Consider the following 16,902-nt stretch of genomic DNA (forward strand, 5'->3'; position numbering starts at 1 on the left):
CTTGGTAACTGGTTGGAGTTTCAAGCGATAGAAAGATTATGTTCGACTAATATCAAAACGATGTCTCTTTTGGTTTTAACAAAAGGATGATTGCTCTGTCATGTTTCTGATTCCATCCGAAACGAACAACCTAATTAAAAACCATTAATTTAATCTGATCCAAAACCCCCAGACCTTGGCTTACTAGACCTGGTTCTGTAGAGCGCATCACGTTTGTCAAAGAAACCGCCTTCTTTTACAACTGTTTAAGTATGGCACTGCCACAAAAACCAAACTTCAAATAGCAATCATACCAATTTTTTTTTTTTTTGCACGGAAAAACAACCAAATACATTAAGCGCACTTGCACAAGTTTTCATAAGTTTGATAAAAAAACAATATCAAAATTCATTTAGTACACTTAAACGACACAAGCAAAGCTTCGTCAAGAATGGAAGAAAACATGGTAGTATTCTCGTAATCACAATAATTCCTTACTACTTTCCACAATGATTTCTGCATTCTTAATTATATTTACTAGGTCATTAGGACTGTCTAACCAAATCCTATCCTCAAGTGAGTGACCCGTAGATATTCCTCTAGACAATGCGTCAGCATCATCATCGCCTGATGTAACTCTTAACGGGTGTAATTCTACATCCTCACTTATCAATAGGTGTTGAATAATCTTCCACTCTTCGTTAACATCTTTATCTTTAGACTTTTGATTTCTCAAAGCGCCTTCTGAAGTTGTATTATTGGTCCAAACGATGAAGTTTTGTCCTCTCTTCCAATCCATGTTGATTAGCATTAAAACGCCCAACCTAATGGCAACTGTCTCCAGCCATGCGATTCTATAAACACTTTGTTTCTGCGTTTCCGAGATATCTAATAACTTAAATTGACTCCACTTGTTGCCAATAAGAATGCCTATGCCAAAGGACGTTGAGGCATCGCCAACCCAACTTATTTCTTGAGGTGTAGGTACTGCAATAAGTCTTAGATTTTTGAAGGTTGATAACTTTAATAACCAAAAATTCAAATCATCAATTACATCTTGTGATGTGAATTGTATAGCATTTTTGTTAAACCATGATTTCTTCCCCCGATGCAACCCATTTAAGTAACACCTTAATTGTGGTAATAAATAAGATACTTGAACAAGTTTACCAACAATTACTTCCACTTGATTATAAGATGACTTTTCTTTTGGTCTCAGAAACACTTTTATTTCGTTTTTCCTCTGTTCGATTTTATGCTCAGGTAAGCGTACTGTTTTATTAAATCCATCCCATATGAATCCAATAAACTTCTGTTTGTAAGCAAACTCGCACAACTTTTCCTCATTCTTTGCGACTCCTAAATTTTTCGATCTTTGTACGACATCTTTCATTTGTGTTGTTGAATCCAACCTTTTTATAAATAAATTATTGTCTACCCACCTGAAAATGGTAATTAAGTCGAATTCTTTTAACATGATATGCTTCCACGCATCTGCAGGTCTCCCAAAAGATCCACAGCCAGCTACACCACCAAGTGTAATCCTTGTATCTAACAGTAGGTTTCCATTTAAATCCAGAACCATCAGATATCTCCATTGACCTAATAAAGTTGGAATTTGCCTATAAGCTTTTTCCCAATCAAAGACTGCTAATAACCATTTATCTTTTGATGTTCTAAAAAATATAGCAACTGTTTTAAAATCGTCCCAGGTGGTAGTGAAAAGTTTAGGATCTACAAATGAATTTACTGATGGGATAACCTCTTTCTGCTTTAAAAGTGATAGTATATTTATTCGTTTCAATTTTGGAAAGGATAAATCGTTGATTGGTCTTAATGACCCGTCACCATTAATTACAGCACCTAAAGGACTAGATCTGAAAAAGGGATAGACCTTCTTGATTTCTTCGTGAGTATAAGGACCATACATCCTACCCGCTTTTATCTCTTTCTCCATTGACATCTTTATTTTATCCGATGCTAGCAAAGAAGATGTGTGATTTTCCGGCGTAAAGAATTCGTGACCTGGGATTTTGTGATGTGGTATTCCTTGATTGAAACCCTGTTTGAAACCGTGAATTACATCTACAAATTCTTTCATTAGACCTAAATTTGAAAGCGCTTCTTCCCAAGCTGGTATATCCATTTTGCACTTAACTCCTTCAGGCCAACCATCTGGAAATTGTGGAATAAAACTTTCTTCTTCATTTAAATCAGTTATGAAATCTCCTTCATGTATAATTGTTTCAAACGGATCACCAATAATCAAATCTAAACCTTTGTTACTTGTTGAAATGTTTGTTCTTTCTTCTGTCAAATCAAATTCAGGTGGGTCACCTATTATTGAAATAAATCTTTTCTGTTTTGTTGATTTGTCTTCTTGAACTTCCACATTTTCAATTCTTCGAAGACTACCGTCATCAAATATCTCATTTTCTTTTATATAACGTTTGACTTTATCTTTATGTTTTCTATTACTAAATCAGTAACTTTTCATTACAAAGATCAAAACAGGAATTTACAAAACAAAATCAGATTATGTAGTTCAAAGAAATCGTACTCTATAAGATTTCTCATCAGAAAAATCTTTCTATACAACAACAATAAAAGTTTTATGACAAATAAAGACAAAAAGGAATTTGTTTCAAGCCTACTTTTTATTTGCTGCAGTTTTTGCAGCATTCGCCGCTGCCTTTTTCTCAGCATAGTTTGGATCGAAATTATTTGGATTACCTTGATACCCTGGCTTGAACTTATTCTTTGCTTTAGCTTCTCCTGATCCGCTAGCATTAGTCAAAGCTTGATTAAATTTTGCTTTGTTTTGAAATTGTTTATCAAAGATTTTCTTCTCTGGTGGTTTGCCGTTTGCTGCATCCCAACCCTCTCTTTCTCCGCCTTTCCTGTAGGGGTTTTCTAAACCGCAAAGTTCCCCTAAAAATTTTTTGGAAAATTCATAAAATTACGATTTTAGTTTTCAATCAAGAAAATTTTAGTCATGAAAGCATAGGAATTTATTTTACCTCTCACTCTGGCTTCATCAAAACATTCTTCTACTAAAAAGGCATTGTATCCTGGAATATCTGGAGGAGCAACCTTTCCTCCTACTACTACCCTATTTATGAATGCATTTGATCTTATCGTTATATTGTATTTCAAAGCCGTCATCCATCCATATTTTGAGACTATTCTTTCAACGTTTCTTTTATGTGCTTCAGCCCACATTGGAAATTGTATCATTCCAACCGCCCTCAAAGCCGCTACAAAGCCTATGTAGTGGAAACTCCATTCACCATAACTTTGAAGTAATTCATCTGGATAAGGTAAGCCGGTGTAAGATTCTAATTTGTCATCCGACTTCACTTTCTTCCTTACGTGATGACTAATCGCCGAGTTCTGCCATTCCTTGCTGAAAATGGTTAAGGGGATGGGATATCTCAATTCTTTAATATTCTTGTCAAAATACGGCGTGTAGCTCATGTTTGTGCTGTCTGTGGTTTTACCCCGGAAAACCCACATTCCACCTAAATTATATTCATACGTAAATCAGTTTACACTTTGAATATATTAGAAATTCAGAATTTTATGAACATACATTCGTATACTCCTTCATGGTTTTCATCAGCTTCGTCCGTAATTACTACTGGATTTTCTGTGGATGTCCTCTTAATTATAGGCCTATCTATTTTCAAAAATCTGTCATTTTCATTAACAGGTATGGTTGAGTTGCTACGGATGATTGATGGTTTCTTCATTTGCACATTCATCGAATTAAGTTCTTTATAAATTTTTAAATATTTCGTTGATTTGATACCATCTCCTGCTGCAGCTAAAGACATTGCTTTATCAAACACCTTATCTTTGTCTGATAGATCAACTGACCCGTCAAATTCGTATTCATCATCTATAGTTATAGAAACTATACGACCAAATTAAAATTTTTGATAATGTGTTTATTAATATCATGAACAATTTTTAGATTATACAATATAGAAATACCTTGGTTATTTCCGATTGGTTTGCTACCCAGAATTTCCAAATAGTTCTGCTTGATGCTAACTTTATCTATTGGTTTCACAGTATTGTCCTTTGATCCTTTTGATTTCTCAACATCAGGAGAATTGTCGGATTTTGAATTATCAGTCAAAACAGGATTCATCAGAATATCTTCGTTATTCTTGTTGATCGATTGAATGTTCGGTAATTCTGTTACTTTCAATTTCATAAAGTATATGAATTTGAAATTGTAAATTTTTGTGAGAACTATAGCAGAAAAATGATTGATAAAACCAGAAGATTGTTAGATTATTTATTCTTGTCTCATTTTTTTTTTGCATACCTTCAGGGGGTACATTGCTTGTTGAACCAGGATTTGAGATATTAGTCCCCGGATCATTGACTTGTGTCTGATCCGATTGGGACCCTTGTTGAGTTTTACTCCCTCCTGTTGTTCCGTCGTTTGCCTCTTGGTTACTTTGATCTTGTAAGTTGTTTAGAGGGTTGGTTAACATGTTGACAACGCTTTCCGTTTCCTTGTTAGAATTTTGACCTTTCCTACTTCGTTTGTCGGACATGATGTTTTTTTGTAAAGCGATAAAATGTACTTGAAATTATAGTTATAATTATCACCATGTCCTTGTGGCAGTCGCCCGACGACAAGCGCACACGAACTCCCATTGAGGCACAAAGGCGACTCGTGTGCGCTTGTTGATGAGCAATCACCACACGGGCATGGTGTATTTAATAAAATTTTTAGGTTTTGTTAATGAATTTTATCTCTAATCTACGAAAACAATAATACACAAAAAAGCAAAATAGCTTTGACGAGGCGAAGAAGGAAGGTTAGAATACTGAGGGGATTCTGAACAGGGAGGACGACGACGGAACTTCCGGATGAGACTCAGGAAAAGACGGACAACTGATGAGATCAGGTTAGCGAACAAGAGTGGGACAAAAGATCCACTTCACTCTAGCTATACCTGAACAGTTGTCCAGGTCTCGACCGCTCATCTGCCCTGTTGACCTTTGGGTCAGTCAACAGCTGACATGCTCAGCTCATCACATCATAGATGTGAGCCGCTTACGGTCAGCAGGGTAGCCGGGAGAGGTCAAGCCCTTCCGCGCCGAGGGGTGCGGCTGGCCTTAGTGCTGGCATGGACAATGGTAACCTCCCTCGTACCTCGTACGGTTACCAGACAGTAAGATTCCTTTCCCTAATGGATACTCGCAGTGTCAAACTGACTGCATCCGTACTGTCAGACTTTGTCAAACCAGGTTACAAAAAAGATACTCCAAGCGGATTTGGATGAAGAAAACAATCAAGTTCGCCGTAGAAAACCCATTGATTTTGACGGGAGCAAGAACTTGGTCAAACTTCTAGCATACTATGGACCTCCTTTTCACAGCAAGCCAAACGATGTAATATCAGATCACCATTCTATTTCTCAACTTCACACATCACACTGACTATATTCTTTGTATGTAGGATAAATCCAAACGACCACTTGGATAACCTTGTCTTTTTTGCGATCAAGACAAAGACCACCCAGTTCAAGTCAGTCACAGCAATCCAACCGGTAATCTTAAAGGCCATCGAGATGGATCAACACAAGACAGACGTTCACAAATCGGCTGTGCAGGACGACTCAAAGCTAAAGCTCAAGGACACGACATTCCACTTTCAGTTGCTGAACAATATGCCCAAGAAGAAGCCAAGCGCAAGAAGAAGAATGGATGTTGAAATCTCCAATTGACTAGAACAGGGAAATGGGTGTGTGACATGTTCTATTCCAAGTTCAAGATTTTTTCACAGATGTTGTTATGAGAAGAGATAGAGAGTTTGCGCAGAAGACCAATATTAGATGAGAAGAAGAACATTATACTTACCCCAATCAAAAAAAACAAAGAATCATTTAGATATACATATAGCTGAGACTTTGTTCATCCTACTTCTCTTTCCCATCTTTGGAAAGAGAAGTAAGCAAATTTTTCACTTTTATTGAGAGCTTGATATTGACTATCATTATTGTTATATTTATTTTTGTTACTTGAAAACCTTGTGTTAGACATCCCTCTTTTAGCCCCCAGAGATTGCTATCATACCTGATAGCTTAAACTAATCAAGTGTCTATCCGGTTGTCTGTACCTATCTTTCAGGTACTTTTACATTCTTTCTACTAAGCAGTGTTATTTCTTTATTCTCTCAAACTAATCCTTATCATACATATTAACGGAGAACCATCAATTCAAACAAAACTGGACAAAAACTCCACTTCCTGCTTGAAAAATTGTGAGTTTTGAGCAGCCAAAGTTTTGGACTTCTGACAATGACTCGCCATCTTGAGATTACAATGCAATGCGGCTGTTGGTCAATGTCCAACTTTTCTTCTCTCATCATTTCAATTGAATGGGAATCATGAGGTAAGTTATTCCCTCATAACATCATACTTGATTCAACATCTTTAATATAGCTTATTCTACTGTTATATAGACTTGGTCCACCAAATTGGGATTGTGAATTCAATAATTACAGGAAACATGCATTTTCAAAAGATGAAGTCAGTTTTTGGTTTTCCTTAACTTCTTGAGCTTTATTAATACATATTCATTTTTTTCTTTCTCAACAGCTACGACCACTGTTTTGTAGGGTCTAGAACCAGGCAAAAATCCGCAATCAACCATTCAACCTATTTACCGCCATCAAACGACCCAAGAGAGTTAGAATCCGCCACAAAAAGAGAAGCCAAATCCAACACTTGAATTTGATCAATCTCCCCTACGATCACATACTAAAAAGAATCTATACAAAGCAAATCATGATATAAATGTTGTATTCTGAAACTTTGTATCTTAATATTGGTTGATTCACTCGATACGTTTATTATCTTTCAAGCTCAAGATCAGTTTTCAAGAGCTACTCGCCAAATTATCAATGTTGATTCACCTGTTCAAGTTGTTGAAAACACTATTCAGGTCTTGGGTGGACTTGTAGTGGCCATTTGGATTCAACTCAACTCACTTATTTGATCTTGTAAGTCGGTCTAACAATCCTTCCTTTAGTCTCGCTCAAGCTTACAATTTTGAATTTGGTCTTCTTGATCTCATCACTCTGTTGATTCCTATCTACAAGCATTCTAATCTATTCAGAACTATGTGATCATCAACATAAATCAGCAACTCCTTATGGTTCTTTACACGCTCCTCATACTTTCAATCAATCATCTCAACCAGAAAAATTTGAAGAATCTATCCCAGTTCACAATACTCAACATGTTCCAAGACCCACTGAACCTTCCAGATTTGCAGAACCAACACCTATTCTATCTTATGCTAATATGTGACTCGTCAAAAAAACTCATTTCCTTCCGCTCAAACTTCTACATTGGACATTCCAGTCACTCCTTTCACCCATCCGATTATCTTGATCCTGCACTCTTTGTGAGTCTTCTTCTAATTACGTTTTCTTTTTCAGTATTCCACGAGAATCAAAGTTATTACTCATGCACAATCCAGTCTTGACCTCTTACTACATCACCTTCTACAATCACCAATACGTCATATTAAAAGGACCTATTAAAAACCAACTGAACAGACAGCGTTTGCGCAACCCAAATGGATATGAAAAAACAGCAGGTTCACATGTACCAATTGAAGACCTCCCTGAGCAAATAAAATTGTCGGTTGGTAGACTTGAAGCCACTGAACTATGTATACTAGAATAAACTTATGATGGTACGGATTCTGTTCAAGCAGTTGAAAGATTGCATTGGGATACATTCACTCAACCGGTTTGTCTTTCTCCTTAATTAAATCATTTCCTTCGTTTCTCATTGCTTATTTTAATCTGTGTCTTGTATGATTAGATTTTTTCCACATTATCAACTGCAAGGGTCACAGAGTTGGATGGATTGGCTGTTGAAAGATCATCACTACCTGCTGTACTCCTTACTGTCACATTTCATCCTCTTGCAAGATTGATTGATTGTGCTACATACCAAACGCAAGATCAAGTCAATTGCACCCCGTCAATGAACTCTTCAAATTCTCTCTAACAAAACCCCTGCTGAACTTGAAGATTCTGTAGTTTGTACGACTGATTGTACTTCTATGCATGATAGTACAAGTTGGTTGAATGAGAAATGAAATGCTGGTTGTGTGCTGGCTTTAAAAAGGGTTTGTTATTCGATCAAAGAGGGCATGGAGTAGCAGATAAATTGGACTATGGTGAGTAAGTTCTTCAAACCATTTTTTTACAATTCCCTCTCTTTGGTGTGATGCTCAGGGTTCAAATAACTCCAGACTACTTCAGCAATCAACCAAGTTAATGGTGCTGAGTGGACCTGAACTTGTAGATCCAGAGCTTTATAAAGAAGATGAAACCTCAGTTTATAGTCAAGTTGATAAATCTGGATCTATTTCAATGTCCACAATGGATATTATCTTCAATTGGAATGGAGTCTGTACAATTTGAAGTATCAGAGTTACACTAGCAATTCAGCGGCGGGCGCCGCGGCTAGGGCATTGATATACTTCAGGCAGCAATCATGACTGACTGTTTGTTTGTGGCAATGGTAGGTAAGGATTGGATCTCAAAAACGTCCACAAGTTGTGATTCATTTATAGTCTTTGTCAAAATATGTCAGATGTCTGCCAATCCATTTTAAAAGGAAATATTTACCTTTGTACAGCATTCATTCTCAGGAATGTACACTTGTACATCCTCCTTGGCCATGGTTATGATGAGCAAAAAAGGGATCAACTGACTTCTAATTGATCTTTTCTAAGGCTTGAGCTGAAGCTGAGTTTTCAAGCCAATTCACTTGTGGGGAATTCAAATGACTTTTTCAACACAATGGGAAGTGCTGATATCCTACACATCTGTCATTGGTATTGTACACTTCTCTTTTTCTTTACAATAACATCTTAGTATAGTCTTGAGAATGCATATATATAAAAGTTGGCCATTTATCATGATAATGGCTATGTAACTTTCTCATATGCATGAATTTTTAGTACATGGGTTCTTTGTTTTTGTTTGCTCATACCCCCACAGCAATACCGGAACAGCTCCACTCGAATGTGCGGGAGCGGAGCAGGGGCGGAGCGCCTTAATGAGCGGTCCACGCACCGCACGTTCGAGCGGAGCCCTCCGCGCCACTCCATGGGACCGGGAAATCACAGAGCGGAGCAATCGCTCCGCTCCCCGCCCCGGCCCTGCGCACCCCGCTTTATAGAGCGGAGCAGAAACCCTGTACCCAGGGGCAAGGGTACAGGTTGTACAGGTAGCTTTCAGATCCATCGAATCAACCCACCATCTCTTCAAACACCAACACTACACGCCAGATCGTGGCGCCTTGACCGATATGGCACTAAATCACCCCTGGCATGGCTATCAACTACGGCCACCCTGTGGTCAGGCGTTTTTTTGGACTGCTAGGTTAAGAATTTCGATTTGGTCAGTCACTCGATAAGCCTCATATCTCATCAACAAACGCGATTTATCTTATATTAATTTTCTTATATTTCGTTTCTTATATTCCCTTTCTTATAGTTTGTTCCCTCCCACGTACTCTTTCCCCATATCCACATCAATGGCACTTTCCAAAAAAACTTCATCGACCCAGAGCACGCTCCAAGTTCCCAGTCAAGCATCATCCAGACAACTCCGTCCACGATCACCAAGCCCTAGTCGAACAAAGTCAGGTTATATCGCAACTCCAACAGACTCCCGTAAATCGCTTTCGGCTCACGAGGATGAGGAGGGTTCACCACCACAAGAATCAGGCCCTCTTGCTACTCGATTGGCCTCACCTCAACCACCGACTCCAATGAACCAAGGAAAAAAACAAGCAGCTCAGCCAGCACCAGTTAAACCAAACGCCAAACCGACCTCGCAAGGAAAAGTAAGTCTTCTATTTTGGAATATATCGATTTGAAATATAATAGCTCACAAACACTTTCTTTCGGTTGCTTGTGACTGTCTAGGCTCGTTCTTCAATCAGCAAACGTGCTAGATCTCCATCAGGCAGTGCAGGGCCAACCTCACCCCAAACATCCAAGAGAAGCAAATCGGACAAAACTGATGTAAGTCACGGCATTCAAATCCCAAGATTGCTCGAATGTGTCTTTAGATTATTGAAACAAACATCTTTCAATTTATTTAGCCCTTCGAAGTACCAGAACAGGCGGACATCAATCAAGATTCAGACGTTGAATTCGTTGGCGAGACTGAACCTGGATACAATGCAGTTCGATCGGCCCGCGTGGAGGACCTGCTTACCTATTTTCATCCGCCAAAAGTAGGTTTTTTCAAACACTAACTGCTCTGCATTCTTTCAAGTAGTAGCTGACTTTTGTTCCAATCCTGTAGGGAATGTTGTACAAGTGTCGGTATTGTCCTGAGTCATACACTGCTGGTGATCGATCATTTTTCGGTCTTTGGCGCCATCGTGATGGGGGCGAAGGTCGAAAAATATGTCCCAACCGTCACAAAGCGATTGCTGCGGGTGTCAAACTTCCTCCATCTTTCCAAGAAAAACAGCAAGCCGAGAAGAAGCAAGAGAAGCAAGAAAAGTCGGGTAAATTAGATTCATACCTTTCAGGACCAAAGTTTTCACCCGATCTCGTCAACATGATCTTAGTCATGTGGGTGGTTCAACACGCTTTACCTTGGGTTCGATTCAAAGACACCCTCCTGCGAGCAGCGTTTAACAGTGTCAATCGCGGTGCAGTGGTCCGGTCCAAGACGTGGGCGGCACAGCAATCAGTGCATCTGTTTGCTGGATTGCACAACAAGGTGATCGAAACCCTTAAAGTAAGTCATTTTGTCTATTTAATCGCTCTTATATTCAATCTTTCATTTTCCTGACATGATCCTTTCTTTTGTTTCAACAGCAAAACGAAGGGAAATTTTGCCTGATCCATGACGTCTGGACCACTAAAGGCAACCGCTACGCCTTTGTGGGCGCTTCAGCAAACTACATTGACAATAATTGGGAGTATCAATCCACTCACCTCACGCTCAAAATGGTCGCATGGCGACACTTTGGGGCTCTGCTTGCAAGACCCATCGGAAAGTTCTTGGTCCGACATGGTCTTCACAAGAAGATAAGTATCCTTTTTTTGTATTGTTTATTTTTCCTTCTCTTTTTCCATCTATTTCTTCAAACTAATTTTTTTATTATACTTACATGCTAGCTCAGACCACCGACAGTGGAGGCAACAACGGTCCAATGGCTGAGGAGCTAAAGTCGATATTCTCGAAGGCTGAAGACCTGGCTTATTGGAGTCCATCAGGACATCATATCCGATGTTATGCACATAAGCTGAACTTGACCGTCGGCCATGGTTTGAAAGCACTAGGTCAGAAGGTAGGCCCATTGAAACCAACCACTCCAAATCGAGTGGCTCTCCCAATTCCAGCTCTTGAGATCAACGATGGCAAGGAGGTTCAAGTCGACGATCCAGACTCAGAAGAAGATGATAGTAATCTACCCGAGAATCCCGACAGAGTCGACGATGAAGGTGACACTTTTGATGACTCTATCACTCAAGATCAACCCAAGGATGTTGTTGCGTTGGCCCTTGCCAAGGTGAGTAATGCTTTTCATATTTTCATATGATTTTGCCTACGTGAGAGCGCTGATAATAATGCTATCTTTTATATATAGGTCGATACAATCTCCGGTCAAATTGCAAGCAGTGCGGCTCGCCGTAATGATTTCAAGACACGATCTACTCGCATGGGATACAAGGGTCGCATGCTTAAACGCCCTTGTAAGACTCGGTGGAACAGCCATTACGAAAGTAGACAAATTGCGTTGGAGGCTCAAGAGGTATGTCATTTCTTTTTTTCAATACATCTATTATACTATCCACTTATATATATATATGTAAAATATATCTCATTGCAGGTGATCAACTCGATGATAGCGGCCGATAGGAAAGCCTGTTTCTTTAAGGGCGTTACAATCTCACCAAATGAATGGCACGCAGTTGAGATGGTCAACAAGGTTCTCAAGGTAAGTTTCTCATTTATTTAATTCCTCTGTGTTTTTGAAGTGAGATACTGGTGACTGACAATTGCACTTGACCAGACCTTTGTCGATGCTACTGCTTGTGTTGAGGGCAATGGCCCTACAGGCTGTATCTTACTACAAGAATATCGACGTGTCATCTCCGAGCTCAAAAAACATCAAGCTGAAGTGGAGTGCTTTCCAAGCCTGGACAACTCGATCAACATCATGATTGAGTGGCTTACTAAGTATCAAGAGGAGGCGGCAGGAACTGAAGCCATAGCCTTGGCAACAATTCTCAACCCACGCTTTCGTGGGAAGTTCTTTACGATCCATTACCCCGAACACGAAGACTCTGCCCTTGAAGCCATCAACACTGCTTTCCAGACCGAGTTAGAGGAATTGAATGTACGTAACCAAACCCCTACACCTGACAAAGACGATGGTACCGCCGAGATCGATGAGTACGACATCTTTGGTGTGGCGAACGGAGGTACTGAGACTTCGCAGAAGTCTGAGCTTGATGAATACTTGGGTGGTCGGTTCCCAATCAATAAGGACCAAACACCACTAAGCTGGTGGAAGGTTTGCCCTTTTTCTTTAATCTTTCACACCGACACCACACTGACACTCTTCTATCATTTGTTTCTCTTTTTATCCTTCATTCACAGGCACATGCACATCATTTCCCAACCCTCGCCAAGCTTGCCCGTGATTATCTAGCCATCTCAGCTACATCATGTGCATGCGAGCGGACCTTCTCAGTGGCCGCTGACGTATGTACACCTTCGAGGGGGAGTATGCTCCCAAAGACGATGGAGCGTCTGGTGGGGGCTCAAGCTTGGATGAAAGAAGGAATCATACTGGGTGGAATTTTTGAGGAGGCTTCAAAAGCACTTGAATGTTATATAGCAGGACTGAACAAAAAAAAAGAAAGTAAAAAGAAAGGCTAGGTTCTCTCTCATCGAATTGTTATCCAAATATTTACAAATTCAAAGATAGGTAGTTTCTCATATATACTTACATTATCTACGCTATTTTATATAGTTATATGAACTTATTTTACTCAAGTTCATCTCCTTGAAATGAACCAAATTGTATGTCTTTTGCTCACTGAACAACCGCTCAAAAGAGCGGCGCGGAGCGCTAGCGGAACGGTTTAGGCGCTCCGCTCCAACGCAGCCCATTTTTTTTTGAAAAAAAGCGGAGCCGGTGCGTACCGCTCGAGCGCAGTGGGTCCGCTCCGCACCCAGATCCACTGAAAAAGTGGAGTGGTGCGGAGCGGTTCCAGTATTGCCCACAGTCCTCTATATCGCCGCCCGTATCCAAGATCTAAATATGTGATACCCTAGGAGTCAAGGCTATCAAAGCCAAACCTTGACCATGAAAACTATAGTTGCCCATTTTGTTATTAATGTGGGATGACCTCACATTGCAAATGGGAATTTTGGTCAAGATGTGCAATAACCCAGGGACAGCACTACTTGGCGCCCGGGTTTCAGCTCTGACGCCCAGTCGCCGGATAGTTAGATTCTCACAGCCCGGTTTACTTCCAGACCAGGCTGTGACCATTGATGGTTCAATTTCTCTTGCCGCTCAGCTAGGGCTGTTGTGGTGTCATGTTCATGTATACAACAAGGCAAACATCAAAATGGTCATTCATGTATCCAAAACAACAAATAAATCACATTTATTCAATGGTGGACATAAAGAAGAGCTTGAATTGAGATTATCTGATCCTATGAGAAGTGTCAGACCTGCCGCTGCTAAATCTTCAGGTTTGTCTAATGCTGCCAATATGGACGTCACATTGCATGAATTCTGGAAATGATTGCGAAAAGTCTTGCAGGAATTTACTGAATGTGGAGTGAATCAAAAGTTGTTTGAGACTTACAAAGAGATCAGATGATCTTAGCAGGAGATTTCAAAAAAATCAAGGAGCAATTTCCGGATGTTCTTGAACCAACTTATTTGCCTTGTTCCTCAAGTCAGCAAATCAATGAAATTGAAAAAAAATCAACCAATGGATTGATGATTCCAACCAATAAACAATATGAAGATGTGATAGCTTACTTATCTGGGTCTAAAATGGAGGACATCAAAGAATTCAAAATGAACAATCCTGAAATTGTTCATCAAGAGTTTTGGAGATTTAACAATGCCGTACTTGCTTCTCCAAAATGCATTGAGAAACCCAATATTTGTTTCCATTATCATTCAAATCTAGCAAAGACAATGAAAAACTAAAAAGGGCTTGATAACTGTGGTCCTCCTTTAGCTAGAGCGTTCTTGAATAATCTTATAACTAGCCAAATTGGGCGGCAGGCGCCGCACTCACTAAAAGGTTGTATCTTGGTTCAATTCACATGCACTGCTGAATGATAAGCTGGATCATATATCACCCAGGGAGCAAAGCTTCTTTAGGGGAAAGTGGTTGCACTACACCACAGTAGACGCTATTTCAGGATTTTGGTGGGATCACTTTATATGTTATGAGTAACACATTGCCAGCCTAAGTCAAGTGTATTGATCTTCCAAACTGGGTGGCTGTTATGGTCACACAAGATACTCCAACTTCTATTCAGCTGGCTGTGGCTATTTTTGATAGCAGACTTATGTCAACACAAAGTATAGACACTGTGTTATAGATTGCTATCTCAAATATCAGATATGAAATTACCACACCTATCAATACCATGGTGCAATACAATTCGGATCTGAAGTGAGAATCGGGGCCATGATCCTTGGATAACTTGACTAATTGTGGATTGTGCATACTCTGCCTCATTGATCTGTGAAAACAAAGTGCTTCTGGTTGTTTGGCTTGTCCAGAGGAGAACCATGTAGTGCTTCAATACAGTATACCAAGAAGTACTTCAACTTGGATACCTTGGGTTTCAAACTTTGGGGCTTCCAAAGATTGCCAATTGCAGTAACAAATTATGCACTGATTATGACGTGGATAGCTTGATCTGGGAAGGGTTGTTAAAGTTTTCCTGCTTGCGGAACACAAAAGTGAAGGGAGTCAAGGTTCAGGGTATATTGAGGCCATGATGCTTCTGAGTTCTAATTGTGGTGAGATCAAGAATTTGGAGGAACTGTGTTGATTTTGGAAACACTATATGCAAAGTGCTGACCCCGCGGATGCGGGGTCGCGGTGACGCTGCAAAAAACCCAAGGGGGGGTTTGGACCCTGGAAAGCGCCTACTGAGGCGTCTGATGTAAAACGCGACATCTTGTTGGCGAGGTTTCCGGGCACTAAAAATCATATTCAAGAGACCTACAGTAGTGCAAAATGTGTGTGAGATAAAAGGCTTTCATTTGAGCTAGCTTTTAGCCCTGTAGCACCTATACTTCCCGAGATAATTGGATGTAACGGTCAAAAACAGCCTCAAAATCGAATGTCGGGATCAGGCCTCTGAGGCACGAAAAAAATTTGCGCCAATCGATTTTGCGCCCGATTGAGCAAAGTTGAGAGCCGCGGAGTAGGCGTGTTGGATAGCCCTACTCTATGCGCATCTTTTGAAGTGATCTGGACCTTGAGAGAAGGAGTGGTGTGTTGTGTAGAGCCCAAAAACTGAAAAACAGGTTTCATCAGACGCCTTGGTAGGAGCTTTCCAGGGTCCTGGGGGTCTTGCCCGCACCCGCGGCGTCACCACCTTGCATGTAGTGAAAGAGGTGATGACACATGCCCTTGTAGTGGAGTGGAGATATCCTTGCCCTAACACTACAAGAAAGATAATATTTTCTGGGCAGAAAATTAAATTATTGATACACGAAAATATTGAGAGGCCAGGAGAAGGGCAAAAAATAAATAAAAATATGCATCTTGTTCCCTGCGGTGAGAGCTTCACTCTCCATATTTTTCCATATTTTTACAGTCCGTATTGATAAGTGTACTAACAATAAACCTTCACAATCATCCAATTACAACCTGTAACAAGCACTGAGATTTGGCTCATTAGTGTTTAGAGAAACTTTTGATTTCTGAAAATACTCATAACTTTTTCAATTCCGGTCCAAAACGCTCGATTTTGGGTGCATTGGTAAGCTGGAATTGTCCTCCAAATAGTTCATAATAGGACCACACAGCATGCTGGTCTGCTAAAAAAGATATAATCTTTTTTGTACATTTGTACATACAGATCCATAGAATGATTGTCATACTAGCTACATAGTTCTTGACCTTATGAAAGTTTGAGAGGAAGAGTTCAGCTTTCTAATGCACTTAAAATCGAGTGTTTTGAGGCAGATTTGACAAAGTTATAGGTGTTTTCAGAAATCAAAAGTTTCTCTAAACACTAATGAGCCAAATTTCAGTGCTTGTTACAGGTTGTAATTGGATGATTATGAAGGTTTATTGTTAGTACACTTATCAATACGGACTGTAAAAATATGGAAAAATATGGAGAGTGAAGCTCTCACCGCAGGGAACAAGATGCATATTTTTATTTATTTTTTGCCCTTCTCCTGGCCTCTCAATATTTTTGTGTATCAATAATTTAATTTTCTGCCCAGAAAATATTATATTTTGTGTAGTGTAATCCTAACATCTAACCCCTAGGCCCTAACCCCCTAATGGTTTCCAAATTAGAGTACATCAAGTATCATTCTGGTTCAACTTCTTAGTGACTTTACAAGTAGTTCCAAAATCAAAACATTATTTAATTGCTTGGTTGAACCCGGAGTGCTGTGTATACAACATTTTGTTTTATCAAATTATCTTTGTCATCCAAAGATATTGTGCACCCAATACCTCAATAAACACATGGCACACTTCAGTTATCAGACAGATTTGACACCCCAGGACTTTTGGGTTTCCAGTGGTAATTTTTTTTTCATCTTCAAGCCAGCAAAACACTTGTTTTCTTTTCTTGGTACCCAACATATGATGGGATAGTCAAATACTTGA

At 39.7% G+C, this 16,902-nt stretch overlaps 3 protein-coding genes across 3 annotated transcripts; 2 read left to right on the plus strand and 1 right to left on the minus strand.

Annotated features, from left to right (window-relative positions):
* Positions 1 to 2,629: 2,629 nt before the first annotated feature.
* On the minus strand, positions 2,630 to 4,550 carry MELLADRAFT_111149 (uncharacterized protein; the record flags this gene model as incomplete). Its single annotated transcript, XM_007415347.1, has 5 exons — positions 2,630 to 2,910; positions 3,000 to 3,500; positions 3,572 to 3,895; positions 3,976 to 4,239; positions 4,316 to 4,550. The coding sequence occupies 5 exons, from the start codon at positions 4,548 to 4,550 to the stop codon at positions 2,630 to 2,632; spliced, it is 1,605 nt and encodes a 534-aa protein (XP_007415409.1).
* A 1,963-nt stretch (positions 4,551 to 6,513) lies between these two features.
* Positions 6,514 to 7,697, plus strand: MELLADRAFT_111150 (uncharacterized protein; the record flags this gene model as incomplete). The annotated part of the gene is made up of 4 exons (XM_007415344.1): positions 6,514 to 6,533; positions 6,968 to 7,006; positions 7,106 to 7,312; positions 7,448 to 7,697. The coding sequence occupies 4 exons, from the start codon at positions 6,514 to 6,516 to the stop codon at positions 7,695 to 7,697; spliced, it is 516 nt and encodes a 171-aa protein (XP_007415406.1).
* A 5,707-nt stretch (positions 7,698 to 13,404) lies between these two features.
* Positions 13,405 to 13,821, plus strand: MELLADRAFT_67206 (uncharacterized protein; the record flags this gene model as incomplete). Its single annotated transcript, XM_007415345.1, has 1 exon — positions 13,405 to 13,821. The coding sequence occupies one exon, from the start codon at positions 13,405 to 13,407 to the stop codon at positions 13,819 to 13,821; it is 417 nt and encodes a 138-aa protein (XP_007415407.1).
* Positions 13,822 to 16,902: the final 3,081 nt, after the last annotated feature.

Source organism: Melampsora larici-populina (assembly GCF_000204055.1).
Source record: "Melampsora larici-populina 98AG31 unplaced genomic scaffold MELLAscaffold_50, whole genome shotgun sequence".
NCBI lineage: Eukaryota > Fungi > Basidiomycota > Pucciniomycetes > Pucciniales > Melampsoraceae > Melampsora > Melampsora laricis-populina.